General features: G+C 42.6%; 1 protein-coding gene across 1 annotated transcript in view; it reads left to right on the forward strand.

Moving 5' to 3' along the window:
• The window catches only part of UNKL (unk like zinc finger), a 2,026,838-nt gene that overhangs the window by 463,188 nt on the left and 1,541,522 nt on the right, over nucleotides 1–22,128 (forward strand). The window contains exon 5 of the mRNA XM_044089534.1: nucleotides 5,069–5,204. Coding sequence (XP_043945469.1) covers nucleotides 5,069–5,204 — 136 coding nt within the window. The remainder of the gene's footprint in view (nucleotides 1–5,068; nucleotides 5,205–22,128) is intronic.

Below are 22,128 nucleotides of genomic sequence, written 5' to 3' on the forward strand. Positions count from 1 at the left end.
AAAAAGATGTATTGTTTGGTGTTAAAGCTGAGGAGGTGCTAAAGAAAATGGAGGAAAAAGCAAAATCAATGCAAACAGTGAAAGATTTCCTGCAGGTACAGCCCCCACGCTTCAGCAGAAACTGTCCTTCAAAAAATTGGTCGTTTCCAGCCACGGACAGACCTCAGAGGCAGATACAGGCGTCCAAGGGGTAGAGGGCAACCTCAAGGATCTTTCAGAGTCAGACAGTGGCAAGCACCAACCCCAAGAGGTGGAGAAGATAGATCACAGTCTTTCAGAAAACAGACACAATGACTTCCCCCTACACCTTCCAAGCAAAGCTTTAATGGCAGCACCTTTGGGCGGAAAACTGACATTATTCTCAAAAAATTGGCATATTGTTACAAAAGACAAATGGATTCTGGACATTATAGACAGAGGCTACAGGTTCCACTTTCACACCCTTCCAAAAATGAGAGGCATGCCAAACCTGCCACAAAATCAAAGGGCAGAGGCACAAAAACAAATTTCAGCTCTCACGGACATGAAAGCAATTCAAGAGGTACCTGCAAAAGAACAAGGTCAAGGGTTTTATTCCAGACTATTCCTGGTACCAAGGAAAGACAAAGATTGGAGACCTATCTTAGACCTATCCCTCCTAAACACATATCTACAGGTGCCAAAATTCAAGATGCTCACATTACAGCAGCTTCTTCCCATGCTGGGCAAGGAGTCTTGGCTGGTAACACTGGACTTCAAGGAGGCATACCTGCATGTCCCTATCAGACAAGATTGCAGAAGATACCTCAGATTTCTTGCAGGTTCAACCCATTACCAATTCTCTGCATTGCCCTTTGGCTTATCTACTGCGCCCAGAGTGTTTACGAAATGCCTGGCATCAGTAATCGCCTTCTGCAGACTACAAGGGATACAAATCTACCCATATCTGGACGACTGCCTGATCCAAGCGGACAGCAAGGACATACTACTGCAGCACCTGGCATTTGTAATAAAACTGTTGAACTTCCTGGGATACACAGTCAACAAAAAGAAATCAAAACTAATACCCTCTCAACAAATAATTTTCCTGGGTGCCAACTTGGATACAACCACCCAGATGGCCTACCTCACGCCAGACAAGCAAGGGCAACTGTCTCAATACTTCAGAAAAATGGCAACTTACACCAGGCTAACTGCAAGGAAAGTCCTGCAGGCTCTGGGATTCATGGCATCTTGCATCCTACTTATCCCATGTGCAAAGCTGCATATGAGGAAACTTCAGTGGTACCTAAAAAACTTATGGTCTCAACACAGCCACAGCTTATAATTATACCACTCATTCCATGCCTTCAAAAGGAATTTATGTGGTGGGCTCAAGCTTGCCAAAAACACAGGTCTTCCTTTCTGTGTACCTCAAGCAACTCAAATCATCACAACAGAAGCCTCAGACTACGCATGGGGAGCGCACATGACAAATCAGTGCATTCAGGGAAAATGGGCACGAAAAGAGAAGCTCCTTCACATCAACCAAAAGGAAATGCTAGCCGTGCAAAAGGCTATTATGACCTTCAAAGACCTACTACATCCAGGCCAGCTATTGATAAGGACAGACAACACCACAGTGATGTGGTACATAAACAAACAGGGGGGAACTCATTCATACCCCCTGTGCAGGCAAGCCATGACCCTATGGAACACAGCACTGGAATTGAAAATTCAACTGCAGGCACAATTCCTGCCAGGGAAGGAAAACACACTGGCAGACAACCTAAGCCGAAATATGACAGATCCACACGAATGGAAGTTGCATCCTCAAATTTTCACAAAGATAACTCAGGCATGGGGACAGCCAGACATAGATCTCTTTGCTACCCACAGAAATTGCCAGTTGAAAAAATTTTGTTCAAGGACCTGTCATCCACAGGCCTGGAAAGTGGACGCACTTTCCTTCAGTTGGGCAACATTGACCGTCTATGCCTTCCTGCCTCTTCCTCTGCTGCCCAAAGTTCTACTAAAAGCCAGAGCAGAGAGGCCGAAAATGATTCTCATTGTTCCAGACTGGCCAAGGCAACACTGGCATCCGCTCCTGAAGAACCTGACACATTCCCCACCATGGATTCTACCTCTAGTCCCTCTTCTGTTGTCCCAGCACAACTACAAAACTCTTCACAGCCATCTCAAAAATCTAAATCTAGCTGCATGGAGAATTCCTTGATTTCCCAACAGTTTCTACTCTCCAAGGAGGTGCAGGATGTTATCTTGGAGGCCAGAAGACCTTCTACTAGAAAGGCCTGCTCCGCCAAATGGAAACGATTTTGTGCCTGGAATCAAAAGAAGGGACAGAATCCTTGGGTAATAAATATGTCTCAAATTTTACAGTACCTAGCTGAGATGTTAAACAATGGACTTTCCTTCTCCTCCATCAAGATCCACGCTTCAGCCATTTCTGCACAGTACAACACAGATCCTCCTTTATTCTCTCATCCTCTCTTAAGGCAGTTCCTCAGAGGGGCAAAGAATATAAAACCCCCAAGGAAACTACCAGTCCCTGCTTGGGACCTCAACTTCGTACTGGAAAAGCTGACCCTTCCTCCCTTCGAGCCAGCTTCTTCATCAGAGTTACAGTACTTGTCACGGAAAACAGCCTTTCTTCTGGCTATCACCTCAGCTCGCAGGGTTTCGGAGCTACAGGCCCTCATGGCTGTGCAACCATTCATCATTTTCCATCAGGACAGAGTTTCCTTACGAACCATCCCTACCCTTATGCCAAAGGTAGTATCCAGTGTAGCTTTGAATCAGACTATCCACTTACCTACCTTTTATCCTAATCCACAGAACAAAGGGGAAAGACTACTACATTCCTTGGACATTCACAGACAACTTTGTTATTATTTGGACAAGACAAAGCCATTCAGGAAATCTGAGCAACTCTTTGTGTCCTATGCTGCAGGTGCTGAAGGAAAGGCTATTTCCAAACAGACAATTTCAAAATGGATAGCCCACTGCATACGCTTTTGTTACTCATTTCATGGAAAAACTGTGCTTGCATGCATCAGATCCCACTCCACCAGAGCCACAGCTACCTCTGCAGCCTTCCTCAGGGGGGTCCCTACCAAGGATATTTTGGAAGCAGCCACCTGGAGTTCAGTGCACACTTTCTCCAAGCACTATCGCCTCCCACTATACTCTAAATCTAGTGCGGGCTTTGCCACAGCAGTCCTGCAGGGCATCCTAGCCCCTCCTAGTTCCACTTAGTGCCTACCACCCTTACTTAGCTTTGGGATTCTACCCATCTGTTATGACTGCAGCTGTATGCACGATGAACATAGTACAGTTTTGTACCTACCATAAATGTAGATGTTCGAGTGCTCATACAGCTGCAGTCCAGGTTTCCCTCCCTCCAACCCCTCTTAGGACAGGCCTTATGACAAACCCTTTTCATATAACCTTTTGGGGTTCTCTTTTATGGTGTATTTGCTTGCAACTACTGTTTTTGATTTATCAACATTGCATTTTTGCATAACATTATGTTTGCCTTCCTTCTGGGGGCACCTGACATCTGGGGCAAGAAAAACTGAAGAAAATGGTGTCGGCTCCCTCTTTTATACCCCTGCTGCACTGACGTCAGGGAGGAAGCGACGACAACCGACGCCAGACCTAGACTTTGGAATTCGGCCGACCGAGGACCCGCCTGACGGCAGGATAACCCATCTGTTATGATTGCAGCTGCATGAGCACTCGAACATCTACATTTATGGTGGGTACAAAACTGTACTTTCTTAAGCAAGGTTTTCATATTATGACTAATTTAGTATAATTACCGAAACTGTAGATTTTTTTTGGTATTTTTTTTTTGAAGATTGTAAGATTATTGTTCTTAAAATGTCTTGTAATACTTTGGAGTTTATCTCCCCAGTCCTCCTCTGAAAATGGGCCTCTAACCAGTCAGACTTTCCCAGTAATCAAATGTGAATAAGAGAAAGTAAACAAACATTAAATTTAATAAATGTGCATAGCATTTCTCAAAAAAAATCTGAACTGCTCGTAGCATTTGCTGTAGGGGCAGAGGGAAAGGCTATTTCAAAGCGAACCATTTCCAAATGGATAAGCCATTGCATTAATTTCTGTTATAAGCACCATGGAAAAACTATCCCCCAGGGGATCAGATCCCATTCCACCAGGGCTGCATCTACTTCAACAGCCTTTCTCAGAGGTGTTCCTGCCACGGACATTCTAGAAGCTGCTACCTGGAGCTCAGTTCATACTTTCACCAAACATTACCATTTACCACTTTTCTCTAAACCCAGAGCTGGCTTTGCCACTGCTGTCCTGCAGGGCCTTATAGCCGGGTCCTAATGGTGTATAATTTCCTCCACCCAACCATTGCTTTGGGAATCTACCCAAATGTAATGACTGCAGCAGTGAAACACGAAGAACATAGTGCAGTTGTGTACACTTAACCATAAATGTAGATGCTCGAGTGTATTCACTGTTGCAGTCCTGGTTACCCTCCCTCCAGCCCCCTATTTTTCTCTGGCTATACCTCTATTTTCTCTTACTGTGCTTAAAAGTCCTTTTGGTGTGTTTGCTTTTGGTTGGAGGTTTATTTTTTTGTGTTTTTTTTAATTTTATTTGCTCCCCATTTGGGGGGCACCTGACATCTGGGGCAAGAAAAACTGATGTAATGGCATTGGCTGCATGTTTTATACACCTGACGTCATGGAAGAAGGGACAGCAACCGACGCAGGACCCAAGACTTTGTTAATCAGGCCGACTGAGGGCAACCTGCCAGCAGATTACCCAAATGTAATGACTTCAACAGTGAATACACTCGAGCATCTACATTTATGGTAAGTGTACACAACTGTACTATGCTTATACTGCTGCTGGAAGAATTAATTCTGATGATTTAATAAGGCAGTGCAAAGACTTGCATAACTTACTTCTATTGGTGTCTCAAAGGGTCTGCTGTTTGTGGCAAGTATCTCTATGACTATATTTCTGAATAGTTTTTATCTTTGTGTGTGTTTTTTTTTTATATGCGGATTAATGATTTAATTTGAAGAAATATATTGCTTTTCTCTTTTAGATACTAATTTTGTTCTGGCCAGTTACAAAACAGAGCAGTGCACCAAGCCACCTAGACTTTGCCGTCAGGGTTATGCATGTCCACATTATCACAACAGTAGAGATAGAAGACGAAATCCTAGAAAATTCAAATACAGGTATGACAGTGTAATGTTCGTAAGTGTAAATGTAATATTTTTGAGAATCGTTTATTATTGTTTTAGGATGCTGGCTACTTTCTTTATGCAAGTAGAATTTAATTAAGTAGTCTGCTAATATGTTAGTCTGTATTGACATACCAATGTGTTGAATATGCCTGGTTGCTGCAATTTTAGACACACTGTGTAAGTGCGGTTTCCTTATGTAATGTAACCCAGACTCCTTAAATTCCTTGTTAACCATCACTTTCATTTTCTTTTCAGACCAGTTTAGGCCCTCGCCACTCTCTCAAACTTTAGAGCTTGAATCTTTCTGATGTTCATCGTGTTACCCTGCTGCAGTCATCACACTTGGGTTATCCTGCCGTCAGGCGGTCCCGCAGTCGGCCTGAATTCCAAAGTCTTGGTCCAGCGTCGGTTGCTGTCGCTTCTTCCCTGACGTCAGTGCGCCAGGGGTATATAAGAGGCATCCAACGCCATTTTCTCCAGTCTTTCTTGCCGCGCGGTGCCCGAAGCAGAAGCAGTTCGCAAGTGCCCATCGGCCGACACCTGAGATTTTCGAATCGAGTTTCAGTCCAAAGTCTTCAATAAAGCTAAGTACCCCATTGGGGAACCTTTTCTTGCCTCAGTCCGATGTCAGAAAAAGTTAACAGTTGCATTTCTTGTGGGAAGCAAATACCTCATAAGGACTTCCATTCTTATTGTATTCCTTGCCTAGGCCCAGAACACGACGTCACAGGTTGTCGGTTTTGTGCTAGGTTTAATAAACGAACTATCAAACGTCGTTTTGACTTCGCACGACATTACTTTGGTAGGAAATTTAATTATATCATGCCATCGGAGCAGCTAACGACCGGCATGCATAAAAAACGCAAGGATAAGGGCAGGCAGCATAGGAACAAGCCAGACTCCGAGGCCTCTGCTGGGCCTGTCGCCGGTTCTCCGGTTTTCAGTGAGGCGCCTACGCAGCCCCTGACGACCGCAGAATTAGACTCCCAGACCGCTTCGGATTCTCAAGCGGATTGTACTAGGCCGTCGCAGCCATCTTCATTAGGCCCTTCCGACACAGAAGGAGAAGGAGATCCCGGTGCAGTAGAAACACCTTTGGTTGCAGAAGGTGTCTTCAGACCGACTACACTCGCCATTAAATCTTATGCTAAGCTTAAAACTCCATTAAAACCTAAAAAGACGGTACTGCAGACTCTAGTTCAAGGCCCCATGCCTAAGAAACAGATGCTGAAGATGGCTGAAGATTTGATTACCCTAATCAGAGGTTCATATCCACCTCCAGATAAAAGATCAAGACAAGAGGAGGATTTTGCTTCCTCTGACCAGGTTTCAATTTCCTCAGACTCTTCTGAGGAACAGGATTATGCTTTTCCCCCTTATGAAGACTCTGATGCTGAAGACTCTATTCCCTCAGCATCTCCCCCTGAAGACTACTCCTGTGGGGAAACTTTACATACCATGAGGGAACATTTCCACTGGGAAGGCCAGGACTACTCTGATTCTAAGAAAAGGCTCCGAGAGTTTTTTTTACTATCCCAGCACAGACCACTTGCGATCCCTCCAGTTTTAGACATTGTTTACTTGGAGTCTAGTCTAAATCCAGACCCTCTACCTCCTGCTCCAGCCAAACCAGACAGATACTACAGAGTACCTGACTCACACAAATTCCTTTATAAAAGCCCTGTGGCTGACCCAGAAACAATTTCCCAGGGTCCCAAAGGGGCTAAAGCTTCTATGGCTAAAAATCATGTGCCCTCTGAAAGGGATTCCAGAGCCCTAGATAGATGGGGAAAGAAGATATACACCTCAGCTACTCTGGCTATGAGAGCATTGAATTGTCAATTTCACATGCTGAAATATCAGCAATTCCTAATGTCTCAATTAAAACAAAAAATCAGCACACATTCTGAACAGTTTGAATTCAAGGAAATGCAGGATCTGTTGCATGCAGCTGAACAGGTAAGCAAACATACTTTACAGTGTGGATTTGATTCATTGGAAGCTTCCTGTATAGCAGCTGTTACTGGGTCTGTCATACGTAGACATGTTTGGTTAAAAGAACAAACCCTACCTGATAATGTTAAAGCAAAATTATTGGATGCACCTTTACAGCAGGATGTATTATTTGGTGTCAAAGCAGAAGAGGTTTTAAAGAAAATGGAGGATAAGGCAAAGTCTATGCAGACGGTCAAGGATTTTGTACAGGTACAACCCCCTCGTTTCAGCAGAAATTGGCCAACAAAAAAACTGGTCCTTTCCAGCTTCTGACAGATCACAGAGGGGCAAATACAGACGCCCAAGGGGCAGAGGTCAGTCACAAGGCTCTTACAGACCTCGCCAATGAGGTACTGCTACCCAGAAAGGAGGAAAAGACAGGCCCCAAGCTAGAAGAAGACAAGCACAATGACTCAACCCTCAAACTATCAAGCAAATCTCTCTTGGCAGCTCCCTTGGGAGGAAAATTAGCACTTTTTGCAGACACATCACAAAAGACAAATGGGTCCTAAACATTGTCTCACAAGGATACAGATTCCACTTTCATACCTTGCCAAGGATAAAAGGAATTCCAAACCTGCCATCAAATCAATGGGCAGAGGCACAGAAACAAATTACAGCTCTCATGGCCATGAGAGCCATTCAACAGGTACCTACACAGGAGCAAGGACAAAGATTTTACTCAAGACTCTTTCTAGTCCCAAGAAAGGGCAAAGCATGGAGACCCATTCTGGATCTTTCAACTCTGAACACCTATCTGCAATTACCAAAATTCAAGATGCTAACACTACAGCAGCTTCTTCCTATGCTGAGCAAGAATGCTTGGCTAATAACGTTGGACCTCAAGGAGGCATACCTGCATGTCCCTGTCAGACAAAATTGCAGAAGATACCTCCGCTTCATTGCAGGTTCAGCCCATTATCAATTCTCTGCACTGCCCTTTGGCTTATCTACTGTGCCCAGGGTCTTCACAAAATACCTGGCACCAGTAATGCATACTGCAGACAAAGAGGAATTCAGATATACCCATACCTGAACGACTGCCTTATTCAAGCAGAAAGCAAGGACATTCTTTTAAAGCATCTGGCATTTGTCAAACACCTTCTAAGTTGCCTAGGGTACACAGTAAACGAAAAGAAATCAAAACTAGTGCCCTCACAAAACATAAAATTCCTGGGTGCCAGCTTGAATACAACTGCCCAGATGGCTCATCTCACGCCAGACGAGCAACAACAGCTGACTCAGTACTTCAAAATAATGGCAACAAAGACCCAACTCCCTGCAAGAAAAATTCTGCAGGCCTTGGGATTCATGGCATCTTGCATACTACTAATACCATTTGCAAAACTGCATATGAGGAAATTACAATGGTACCTGAAAAGCGTATGGACTCAGCACAGCCACAGCTTGGAAACAATAATACCACTCATTCCCTGCCTACAACCGGAGTTTCTATGGTGGGCACAGGCATGTCACCTCAACAAGGGTCAGCCTTTCACCTTACCCACAGCCAGGCAAACTATGACAACAGATGCATCGGACTATGCCTGGGGAGCACACATGGCAGGACAGTGCATTCAGGGCAAATGGACTACAGATCAAAGGCATCTGCATATCAATCAAAAAGAAATGCTAGCAGTACAGAATGCCCTAACAGCTTTCAAGGATCTCTTACACCCAGGACAACTAATAATAAAGACGGACAATACCACAGTAATGTGGTACATAAACAAGCAAAGGGGCACACATTCCTACCCTCTCTGCAGGCAAGCAATGACCTTGTGGAACACAGCACTATCTTACCAAGTTCAACTACAAGCACAATTCCTGCCAGGAAAGAAAAACACATTGACAGACGACCTAAGCAGAAACATCATGGATCCCCACTAGTGGAAACTAGAACCACAAGTATTTGCAATGATAACTCAAAAATGGGGATGCCCAGACATAGATCTGTTTGCCAACCCCCAAAACTACCAACTTCAAAAATTTTGCACAAGGACATTCCACCCACAAGCTTGAAAAGTGGACGCCCTCTCATTCAGTTGGAAAGCATTAACAGTGTATGCCTTTCCTCCACTGCCTCTTCTAACAAAGGTACTGCTGAAAGCCAGATTAGAGAGGCCACAAATGATACTCATTGCACCAGACTGGCCACACCAGCACTGGTATCCAATTCTAAGGAACATGGCACATGGCCCACCATGGATTTTACCACAAATTCCTCACCTGCTCACCCAGCGAGACAATCAGATTCTACACAGCCAGCTCAAGACTTTAAACCTGGCTGCATGGCAAATTACTTAAACAACCAGACAATACCTCTATCCAAAGCTGTTATGGATGTCATTCTGGAGGCCAGGAGGCCCAGCACCAGGAAAGCCTATTCAGACAAATGGAAAAGTTTTTGCACCTGGAACCAGTCTAAAGGCCAAAATCCCCTTGATCCAAACATTCCTCAGATTCTACAATATTTAACTGAGATGTTGCACAAAGGACTTTCCTTTTCATCTATTAAGATGCACGCCTCAGCAATTTCAGCTCATTACAACACGGATCCTCCTTTATTTTCACATCCACTCCTACGACAGTACCTCAGAGGGGCTAAGAACATAAGACCGCCCAGGAGAGCACCAACACCTACTTGGGATCTCAACTTTGTTCTGGAAAAGCTTACACTACCGCCCTTTGAACCAGCTTTTACTGCTGATTTAAAATTTCTTTCATGGAAGACTTCCCTGCTACTAGCAATAACTTCAGCTAGAAGAGTCTCAGAGCTACAGGCACTAATGGCAGTGGAGCCTTTCCTTATTTTCCATCAAGACAGAGTCCCTCTACGAACTAATCCTTCCTTTATGCCAAAGGTGGTATCCAGTGTGGCCCTAAACCAAACCATTCATTTGCCCACCTTTTTCCCAAAACCCCAGAACAAAGGAGAAAGACTCCTGCACTCTTTGGACATTCACAGGCAATTACGTTACTACTTGGATAAAACTAAGGCTTTCAGAAAATCTGACCAGCTCTTTGTAGCATGTGCTACAGGATCACAAGGAAAAGCTATCTCAAAACAGACCATTTCAAAATGGATAGGACATTGCATACGTTTCTGCTACACGCATCATGGGAAAACCGGTACCTGCTAACATTAGGTCCCACTCGACCAGGGCTACAGCTACATCAGCAGCCTTTCCCAGGGGGGTGCCAACCAAGGATATTCTGGAAGCTGCAACTTGGAGTTCAGTGCACACCTTCACCAAACACTATCACTTACCTCTATATTCTAAGACTAGAGCTGGTTTTGCCACTGCAGCTTTGCAGGGCCTACTAACTTTTTCTAACCCTGTCTAACTCCACCACCCATCCTTAGCTTTGGGATTCAACCCAAGTGTGATGACTGCAGTAGGGTAACACAATGAACCTAGTACAGTTTTGTACCTACCATAAATATAGATGTTCGAGTGTTCACCCTGCTGCAGTCCAGGTTACCCTCCCCTCCATCCCCTCTGAACTAGCTGGACTTATCTATACCTTTCTGTCCTATACAACCTCTGTGGTGTATTTGCTTGTGCCTGAAGGTATTGTTTTATTTTTATATGTACATTTTTATATAGCAATAAATATATTGCCTATCTATTGGGGGCACCTGACATCTGGGGCAAGAACAACTGAAGAAAATGGCATCAGATGCCTCTTGTATACCCCTGGCGCACTGACGTCAGGGAAGAAGCGACAGCAACTGACGCCGGACCAAGACTTTGGAATTCGGGCCGACTGAGGGACCGCCTGACGGCAGGATAACCCAACTGTGATGACTGCAGCAGGGTGAACACTCGAACATCTACATTTATGGTCGGTACAAAACTGTACTTTTTTGTTTGCCTTCTGTGTGCTTCCATCTTTGCACTGACTATCAAATCTGCTGCTTCCTTCTTGTCTTACAAGCATTAGTTTCCTTTGTGTGTAATAGTTTGCTTTCATTAAAAGACAACAATGGGCTTCTGTTATTAAATGCTCAACTTCTGTCTTTTTTCTCCCTGTTTACTGTCCCTGATATGAATAAACAACAATGCAGCATTTAAAATGTTTTAAATTGCTTCTCTCCACTAGAACTTACCTTACTGTAAAGTGGTGGTTTCACTTTCAAAAGTCCCACAATGAAAAAGTTTGCTGCAGTCCCCAGTTCACTGATGTCATCAAGGCCGCTGAATACAGGTAGTTTTATGGCCATTTCCCTTCCCAGACTGACATCACCACTACTTTTGTGAAAACTCACCCATGCTGTGATGTCACAGCTCCCTGGTCCTTCCACTATCCATACAGAAATTAAAGGCTAGAACAAGGAAACAATACATGCCAAGTCTTCTGCTGTGAGCTGTCAATCACATCAGGTAACAGCTGAAATTACCCGTAGCACTTTGACAGCTAGGGAAGTTAGGTGTGAAGGGGGATGGGAGATTAAAGTAGTGCAATTTAGGCTTCACAAAAGACTGCAGTTTAGCCATTCTAAAAAGAAGCAGCAGTAAAAAGCACTTTGAAAGTCTTTTCTATGGCATTTGTACTGTATGTGTTTTTAGTAGTTATTGAACGGCATGAAATGTTACTTAAAACTGACTGAAAGACAGCAGTATGCATGTAAAATCACTGCAGTGACAGAAGCTTTAGGAAGAAAGAGGCCTGCATGATGTAATGTTTTACAGATAGGCACTGCATTGTGGAATGCATAAAGGCAGACTAAACAATCAGAATTACTTCAAGATGCCAGATCCCATGTGGCCAGACTCAGAAATTATGTATAAAGATATTTTAAAAAATTAAATAGTCCCAGAGTCGTGTTAAAATGTAGAAAACACCAAACCATGATGAAATAAACGTTTTTGAGTCTGTGGGTGTGGTCCTCCTTTAAATGCATGCCACCATTATTCTTTTACTCTTCGGAAGAGTCTACGATATTGAAGAAAGTTTGGCATCTTGTGCTTTATGATATTGAAGAAAATTTGGCATCTTGTGCTTTGAAGGACAGCATCTTTCCCTTGAATTCACCATCTTTCCCTTGAATTCACCATCTTGCTGGCCTGTTCTACTTAACTTGTCATAACTTTCTCAGTCAGTAATCTAGTTTAGTTGAGGAGTTATTTAATGAACTAACATTAAGGACTAGTCTTGTGGGGTCCCATTGTTGGGTTTATTTATTTTATTTAACATTTGTTTACTGGGAAAGTCCGACTGGGACAGTGCCCATTTTCAGTGAAGGCCTGGGGAGAGATGCTCCAGATGCATATCTTCAGAATGTGGGAGGAAACGGGAGGAAACCCATGTGAATGCAGTTAGGGCATGCAGACTCCACACAAAAGGTATCTCAGTAGAGAATTGCTGTGAGTTGACAATGCTAACTCCTGCACCACTGCTCCACCCAGTCTACCTTATTGGACTGTACCTTTCTGGATCTTTGTGCTGTCAAGGACAGTTGTATGTCGGTGAGTAACACATGCTTTACTTGTCAACTGTCTAAGCTTGTTTTTCCCCTTTACATACCATACTGTTTGTCTTAAGATAGTTCTGATATCAAGCCTTGCATTAGCTGGTAAGGTTTCTGCATTTGCATACCCTTTGGTATTTCTGTAGCAGAAGTTCTGATTTTAAGAAGACTGATACTTTTTTATGGTACTAGTGGGATGGTTCCTTTTTATTCTTAGGTTAGATTGCATCTGAAATTTTGCTTGGAGGATTGGTTGGGTCCATTGCTTTCTCGGAGGTAGGTTTTCAGGTTTCCTATTTGAAGTGTTGACACTCAACACTGAATACTGACATGCCAAAAGAAGTGGAGGGGGGCTGGAACTGACACTGCAGGAGAAGAGTGAATGTCAAACACCACTCTTCACTTTTAAGCTACTTTATTTGTGGTGGAGGGACATCTCCCCTGTATTTCCCAAATTGGAATTCTAGAAGTTTGGGTTGCATTGCATAAGGAAATAGCACATAAACAGGTTTAGAATTATTGCATGGAAGTGTTTGCAGAGATATTGAAATGGTCTGAATGGAATTGTGTGGAAAAGGGTTACAGATTAAAAGGGTAGTTGCATGGAGATAGAAACTGAAAAAGATCAGAAATGGTGCATTACCAGATTGCAGAGAGGATTGAGAGTTTCTGCAGGTGAGATGGGAGAGGCTAGATTTTACTGAAGATTTGTCTTGGAAGCTAGAGTTAGTAAGACACAGGAAAGAGGGTGAATAAAAGTGGTCAGTAAGGGAAAGGGGTTGGTGTATGTTGTGCTGCATGCAAGCGTCAGTGAATTGCCTGGGAAGATGGCTCAGATGGCAGACAAACCCAGTAAAGGGATTTGGAAAAAGTGTTTTTCTGCTTGCAGCCAACATACTGAGGAGAGAGACTTAATTTTTTTTAAAGCGTGGATGTAACAGTGGACAAAGGAAGAATGGTTAGGACTGGTAGGAAGATGATGGGGGAGACCTGGCAGACATAATGCTTGTTTGGAAGGGACAGGTGCTCTATCTTAGCTGAGAAGCAGGTTCATGCTTAGTATTTGGTTGGGAAGATTGATTGTTTACAGCTAACGTGGAAAAGGAGGGCTGGTGTTCAGGTAGTAGAGGTAAAAGGAGAGTAAGAGGACAGCAGAGGAATTTGAAGGATGGCTAGATAATGTTACTTTGCAATGAAAGGAGTCTGGGTAGGAAATGAGGCAACTGCAAGCCTTGATTCAGGAAGGGAGAGTGTGGATGTTGCTGATTTCATTGAAATGTGTCTGGGCCAGTGATAAGGAGGTGGGACAGAGTCCGTGCGTACAGGTTGTTCAAAAATAACAGAAGAGGGAAGTGGAGGACTGGTAGCAGTCTCTATAGAGGATGACACCAGAAGTGGTGAGGAAGAAGAAACCAGACCAAGTATTAGGCAAGGGAAAGATGTCCTTCAAGAATGCAACTGCAGTCATAACATATGGGTTGTCCTGCCTCAGGCAGCCCTCGGTCGGCCGGATTCCAAAGTCTGGCTGGTGTCGCCTCCTCTCCGACGTCAGAACGGCTGGAGTATAAAGGCATTGGCCGACGCCATCTTCTTCAGTCTTTCTTGCTGCGCGGTGCCCGAAGCAGAAGCAGTTCGCAAGTGCCGGTCGGTCAGCTCCTGTGTTTTCAGTACCAAAGTCATCTAAAAGCTAAGTACCCCGTTGGGGAACATTTTTTCTTGCCTCAGCCGATGTCAGAACAAATTGAGAAAGTTAATAATTGTTTGTCTTGTGGTAAACAAATACCTCATAAGGATTTCCATTCTTATTGCCTACCTTGCCTGGGTCCAGACCACAACGTCTCGGCCTGTGCTGCCTGTGTTTGCTTTAATAAGCTCACTCTCATGCGCCGGGCAGAATTTGCCGAAGACTTTTTCGGCAAATCTTTCGCTTGTATCATGCCGTCGGAACAACCGACTACTCAATCTTCCAAAAAATGAAAGGACCGGGACCGACATCCTCGGCCCGCGTCCTCCACCGATACTCCTCCTAAACCCTACACGAGTGCTTCGGTCCCTTCGGAAGCGGTAATTCAACCGCTCCAGGCCGACGACACCGCCTTAACTCGTCCTTCGGTCTCAGAGTCTACACCGGTGCCGGTTGTTGACTTTCCTCCAGAAACCGAAGTTCTGGATCTACCCGACACCATTCCTGTGGACAAGGTTACTCCTGCACGTGGGGCAGCTAGGCCTCCTGTGTCCATGTCCATCAAGGCCTTTGCACGTGCTAAGGCCGCCAGCCAGGCCAAGGCCCATCCTAAACCTACTGCCCAGGCCCCTTCTTCTGATAAACAGATCATGTCTCTTGCTGCAGATCTTATTTCTCTTATCAGGGGTCTCAGCCTCATCCAGACAGAGGTTCTCCGCCGCCTGCAGAGAAAAGGCCCAGAACTGTGCAGGCCGACAACCTCTCTTCAGATGAAGCCTCTGGGGATTCTGAGCCTTCAGATACCCAAGAAGAATCCTTCCAGGCCTATGAGTACTCTGATGCTGAGGAATCAATTCCCTCTGCCTCTCCTCCAGAGGATTTTTCGTTCGGTGAAGTCCTACACTCTATGAGGGAGCATTTTAAATGGCAGGGTCAGGAATTCTCTGATTCCAGGAAAAGGCTACGTACCTTCCTCAAGCTACCCCAGCACAGACCTTTAGCTATCCCTCCAGTTATGGATGTCCTGGATGATGTTTTCTCCGACTCCAGTGCTAACCCTGATTCCTCTCCCTCCTGCTCTTGTCAAGCCAGACAGATATTATAGGGTCCCTGACACCCACAAACATCTCTTTAAGGCCCATTCTGTGGATCTAGAAACTATTTCACAGGGCCCCAAGGGAGTGGCTACTTCCACAGCCAAGAATCCATTGCCAGCGGATAGGGAAGCTAGGTCCCTGGAGAGATGGGGTAAAAAAGTTTATACCTCTACCACCCTGGCCATGAGGTCACTTAACTGCCTTTTCCATATGTTTCAGTACCAGGATTTTTTACTGGATGATTTACAGAAAAAGCTAGCCTCTCCTGAGCCTATTGATAGAAAGGCATTGCAGGATCTAGTACATAACACTCAGCAGGTTAGCAATCATTTTCTTCAGTGTGGTTATGATGCATTGGAGGCTTCATGTAGGGCAGCTATGACTGGGGCTGTTATACGTAGACATGCTTGGTTAAAAGTAGACATGCTTGGTTAAAAGAACAGCCACTGCCAGACCTTGTTAAAGTAAAGTTACTTGATGCACCTCTGGATAAACAGAAGCTTTTTGGTGCTAATGCACAAGATGTGTTGAAGTCCATTGAGGAAAAAGCTAAATCAGTACAGTCAGTCAAAGATTTCCTCCAGGTTCAGCCACCCAGATTCAGCAGGAATTGGCCTTCAAAGAATTGGTCCTTTCCAGACACTGACAAGTTTCAAAGGGGAAAAAACGGGCGTGCCCGAGGTAGAGGGCAATACCAAGGCTCCTACAGGGGCCACCAATGGCAACCATCATATCAAAGAAGTGGCGCAGGCAGTCCAGCTGCACCACAAGGACAACCACAATGACTTGACTTTCATACCGTCTACAAAGGCTCAAAGAGAAACACCTTTGGGCGGAAAATTATCCTTATTCTCAAAAAACTGGCGTATCTTAAACCAAGGACAACTGGATTCTGGATTTAATAGACAAAGGTTACAGATTCCACTTCCATACTTTACGAAAAAGATAAGGCATGCCAAACCTGCCACTTCATCAAAGGGCAGAGGCACTCATTCAAGTTTCAAAGCTGTTAAATATAAAAGCAATAGAAAAGGTCCCTCCACAGGAACAAGGCCAGGGATTTTATTCAAGACTGTTCCTTGTTCCAAGAAAGGAAAACAAATGGAGACCTATACTGGACTTTTCTATTCTAAATACTTATCTCATTGTGCCAAAGTTCAAAATGCTGACGTTGCAGCAACTCCTTCCCATGCTGGGCAAGGGGTCTTGGCTGGTCACTCTGGACCTCAAGGAGGCATACCTGCATGTCCCAATCAGACAAAGCTGCAGAAGATACCTCAGATTTCTTGCAGGGACAGAGCATTATCAATTCTCAGCATTGCCGTTTGGCTTATCTACTGCGCCCAGAGTGTTCACGAAATGCCTGGCATCAGTAGTGGCACACTGGAGACTCCAGGGGATTCAAATAAACCCCTACCTGGACGACTGCCTCATACAAGCAGACAACAAGCAAACCTTGATAGCAAACTTGGACTATGTCATTCAATTACTACAGGCCTTGGGATACACAGTCAACATTCAGAAATCAAGGCTCCTGCCATCCCAACAGATTATTTTCCTAGGAGCCAAACTGGACACAAAAACACAGATGGCTTATCTCATAGAGGAAAAACAACAGCAGTTACCAGAGCACTTCAAAGGCCTAGCAAAGCTCTCCCAGCTGACTGCAAGGAAAATACTGCAGGCACTGGGGTTCATGGCATCTTGCATTCTTCTGATACTTTGCGCAAGACTTAATATGAGAAAGCTGCAATGGTACTTAAAAAGCTTATGGTCCCAACACAGCCAAAGCCTAGAGGACGTAATCCCACTCATTCCATGTCTGCAAAGAGAATTTTTGTGGTGGGCTCAAGCAAGTCAGCTAAACAAAGGCATGTCTTTCAACAAACCTCAAGCAGGTCAAATGATTACAACAGACGCCTCGGACCATGGATGGGGGGGGCGTACATGGAGGGCAGATGCATTCAAGGTCAATGGACACCAAGGGAAAGGCATCTGCACATAAACCAAAAAGAGATGTTGGCAGTGATACATGCAATTGAGACTTTCGAAAAATCACTTCAACAAGGACATTTGCTAATAAGGACAGACAACACCACCATTATGTGGTATATAAACAAGCAGGGAGGGCACTCATTCTTATCCCCTCTGCAGACTAACAGTGATTCTCTGGGAAAAATCCCTAAGTCTGAAGATACATCTGCAATCCCAGTTTGTGCCAGGCAAGGACAATGTACTGGCGGACAAGCTGAGCAGAAATTTCTTGGATCCACACGAATGGATGCTGCATCCTCACATTTTCTCACAAATAACAAGGACATGGGGAAGACCGGACATAGATCTCTTTGCTTCTCACATGAATCATCACCTGGAAAAGTTTTTTACAAGGACCCACCATCCTCTAGCCTGGAAAACGGATGCTCTCTCCTTCAGCTGGAAGTCCCTAACAAGTTATGCATTCCCTCCTCTACCACTGCTGAACAAGGTGATACTGAAGATCAAAGCAGAACAACCAACAGGCATTTTGATAGCTCCAGACTGGCCAAGGCAGCACTGGTACCCATTGCTGTTGAGCATAACTCGGACCAAACCGTGGCCTCTGCCCCTATGGCCTCTGCTTCTAACACAACACAATTACAGGACGGTTCATCAAAACCTGAAAACATTGCATCTGACAGCCTGGAGGTTACCATAACTCCTTCCGATATCTCTCTTTCCAAAAAAGTTCAAGAGATCTTACTGGAAGCACGCAGACCTTCCACCAGAAAAACCTATTCAGCCAAGTGGAAGAGATTCATCATCTGGAATGCTAACAGGGGTCAGGATACAACAGTATTGAGTATACCTCAGATATTGGAATACTTGGCAGAAATGTTTCATACTGGTCTCTCATATTCTTCCATAAAGATTCATGCCTCAGCAATCTCAGCAAAATACAATTGTGATCCACCTGTGTTTTCACATCCTTTGCTAAGACAGTTCCTAAGGGGGATAAAGAATATCAAACCTCCCAAAAAACCAGTAATCCAAGTGGTGCAAAAGCCTAGAACAGCCAACCAAACCAAACAAATCAAAGCCACGAAGTTTGCTGTTAAATAGGCTACGTGCTCAAGAAAGTCCAAAGTAGCAAATGGAAAATTCCACTTTATTAGAAAAAAGACACTAACGCTCTTCAAATAAAACAACAATATTATGCGTTTTCGTCTCGACTAAGCGAGACTTCATCAGATGTGTGGAAGTTGTGCAAAGAATACATATATATACACCCTATTCCTCTTCCAATTAAGGAAAGGTACCAATGATATTTGTTCTCAACTTTTAAAAAAACAAATCAGCTTAACATACTCATAAATATTCATGAGTATTCATGAGTGTTACGTCAACCATTGAAGAAACACCTCCGTATACATTAAATTCCTTTCTATATACAGACATCGCAAACAGTAAACACTCAAAGTGTTCATAATACATGAGAAATACAAGTTTTAATTAAAATCAACACATATCTATTAAAACACAAAAATGTGAACTACATAATCTAACTAAATGTGCAAAATCAGCTTAGAAAAATGGATCTCCGTTCAAAGACGGACGTCTATTATAGCTATGTTGTTTATAATCAAGCCACAAATCAACCCACTGCTCTAAAGAAATGTATTATATGTAAGTGGAAACAATATAGGTAAATGTTTCAGAATACATAAATATAAATAGTAATAGTAATAAACCTACTTATATAAAAAAACCTTGATAAAAACTATTGGTTAAAAACGCATCAAAAGTATATGTAAGTAGTCTATCTAGATGTGCAAACTTGCATGTGCAAAATTTCATCATAATAATTTAATATAAAAATATATATAACATAATTATCTTATATATTTATAAATAAATATAAATATATATATATAGACATCATAAAATTACCAACAATAATGTATTCTATAAGTAATGCCCTAAATAATAAATAGTGGTTTAGAAATATAGTGGTTAGAAATATATATACACCAGTAGGCTATTCAGGATACCCTGTAAACCCTACCTATTAGGTTTATTAGTTATTTTATTATTATTTTTTATTTATTAAAAAAAATTTTTACATTAATTAATTACATACAAAACTTATCAAAAAGAGAACCTTGTCAAAATAAAATCATACAAAAAAGACACAGAGTGACAAATACTTAAAATATGTGTAGTTCATAATATGTGAAACATATAAAGCATATAAAGCACACAATGAAACCACCCTCTAGTGTCAAGTCAAGCAATACTAATAATATTTATATTTTGTTTGATTTTAGTCTCAGTATAGCTCCTATTGGTATAAAATCATTTAGTCCTGGACTTCTACCAGCATCCAAGTGTACCTGCCACCATAATTCTCTACTTTCTAGTATGTCTTCCCATGGTCCTCCTCTAGAGTCAATTTGAATTTGTTCTAATACAAAGAACAAAAATGTTGCACCTAAACAATTTTTAGTATGCTTATACAATGCATTTGTTTTTTTTTCTCTTTTGATATCATATGTGTGCTCATAGACCCTCTTTTTTAATGGCCTCTCGGTCTTTCCAATATAGTAGGATTGACATTTTTGGCAGGTGGCTAGGTAAACCACTCTTTGGGTTTCGCAATTATAATAACTAGAACTTTTTATTAATTTATTTCTACTCTCCAAATAGATTTCACTTTTATTAATTATGAAAGTGCATTGTGGACATCTACCACACTTAAACGTTCCGACTATTACCCCCATATTTGTTCTCATAGCTTTCCCTGTTCTTTCCAATATGTTCCTAATATTAGGTGAATTTTTATAAACAATTTTGGGAGTTATCTTTTTAACTTCCTCAATATCAGTACATGTCAGAAAAGTTTTCCATTCTCTGTTAAGTATTTCTCTCATATTTCTGTTATAAGTATTGTACTCTAATATAAACCTCCTTTGATAGTTTCTATCTTCCTCATTCAAACTTTTAGAATTCAGAGTTCCCTCGTTATCTGGGACACCTATTGTGTTAATGGCTATACCTTTGATTGGTTGAAATCTTCCAATTCTACCTAATACCACTTCATTTCTTATGTTTCTTATAAAGTCTATGGGGTACCCTTTTTCCAAAAACATATTTTCTAATCTTTCACATTCGTCATAGAAATCCTCTTGTCTGCTCGTCATCCTACACCCCCTCACAAATTGCCCTTTAATAATATTTTTCTTATTGTGAAAGGGGTGTGCACTTCCAAAGTGTAAGAATGAGTTTACGTAGGTAGGTTTTCTATAAACTTTAGTTTCAAGATTACCTTTATGCTTGTATATCTCCACATCTAAATAATTTAAAGTTTCTTTGTTTATTGTATAGGTAAATTTCAAGAAACTAGTAGTAGTGTTTAAATAATTCATAAATTCAAGAAAATCATTATTACTTCCTACCCAGAACATAACCATGTCATCCAAATATCTATGGTATAATAACCATTTGTCTTTATATTTGGAATTTATTATATATTTCTCTTCCCATCTCGAGAGTACTAAGTTCGCATATGTGGGCAGGCTGCTCCCATTGAAACTCAGATTTTTGTTTAAAGTATTCCCCATTAAAAATTAGGTAGTTGTTTTTAAAATTACATCCATAAAACTGACAGTAGCTATTTTTCCTCTTGAGTCATATTCCCATCTAAAAATATACTTTCTTCAAATAATTTCATCCCTTCATTGTGTGGAATACAAGAGAACAAATCAACTATATCTATAGTTATGAAAATAATTTCTTCCTTATATATTTCGGGGGTTATTTCTCTTAAAAAATCCCAGGAGTCCTTCAAAATAACACTTTTATTAACCCAAATGTGTTTTGCTTTTGTGTCAACGTACTTAGCTAAAGGAACTGTCATTGCTCCAGACGCTGACACAATAGGTCTTAAAGGAGGATCCTCCTGGTTTTTAGGTATTTTGGGTATACCACCAGTACCTGCATGGGACCTCAACTTCGTCTTGGAAAAATTAACTCTTCCTCCCTTTGAACCAGCAGCAACTTCAGAAATGCAATTTCTCTCATGGAAAACGGTTTTCCTATTGGCAATCACATCAGCAAGAAGAGTCTCGGAGATACAGGCACTCATGGCAGTACCTCCTTTTCTCATTTTTCATCAGGACAGAGTCTCTCTAAGAACCAATCCTTCATTCATGCCAAAAATAATTTCCAGGGTGTCTCTAAATCAAGCCATTCACCTGCCTACTTTCTTCCCCAATCCTCAAAACAGGGGGGAAGCACTGCTGCATACTTTGGACATACACAGGCAAGTACGCTACTACTTGGACAGAACTAAGGCCACCAGAAAGTCTGACCAACTGCTTGTAGCCTATGCTGCTGGAGTACAAGGAAAAGCAATCTCTAAACAAACAATTTCCAAATGGATTGGACACTGCATCAGATTCTGCTATTCCTTTCATGGAAAAGGTGTGCCACCAATATTAGGCCACACTCCACCAGAGCTATAGCCACATCCACAGCTTTCCTAAGAGGAGTGGCTACAAAGGACATTCTAGAGGCTGCTACATGGAGCTCCGTGCATACATTTACCAAGCACTACAACCTGCCTTTATACTCCAGATCGCGAGCAGGCTTTGCTTCGGCAGTCCTGCAGGGCATTTTAGCTACACC

Source organism: Protopterus annectens, chromosome 12.part0 (genome assembly GCF_019279795.1).
Source record: "Protopterus annectens isolate FY-2018-M chromosome 12.part0, PAN1.0, whole genome shotgun sequence".
Lineage (NCBI taxonomy): Eukaryota > Metazoa > Chordata > Ceratodontiformes > Protopteridae > Protopterus > Protopterus annectens.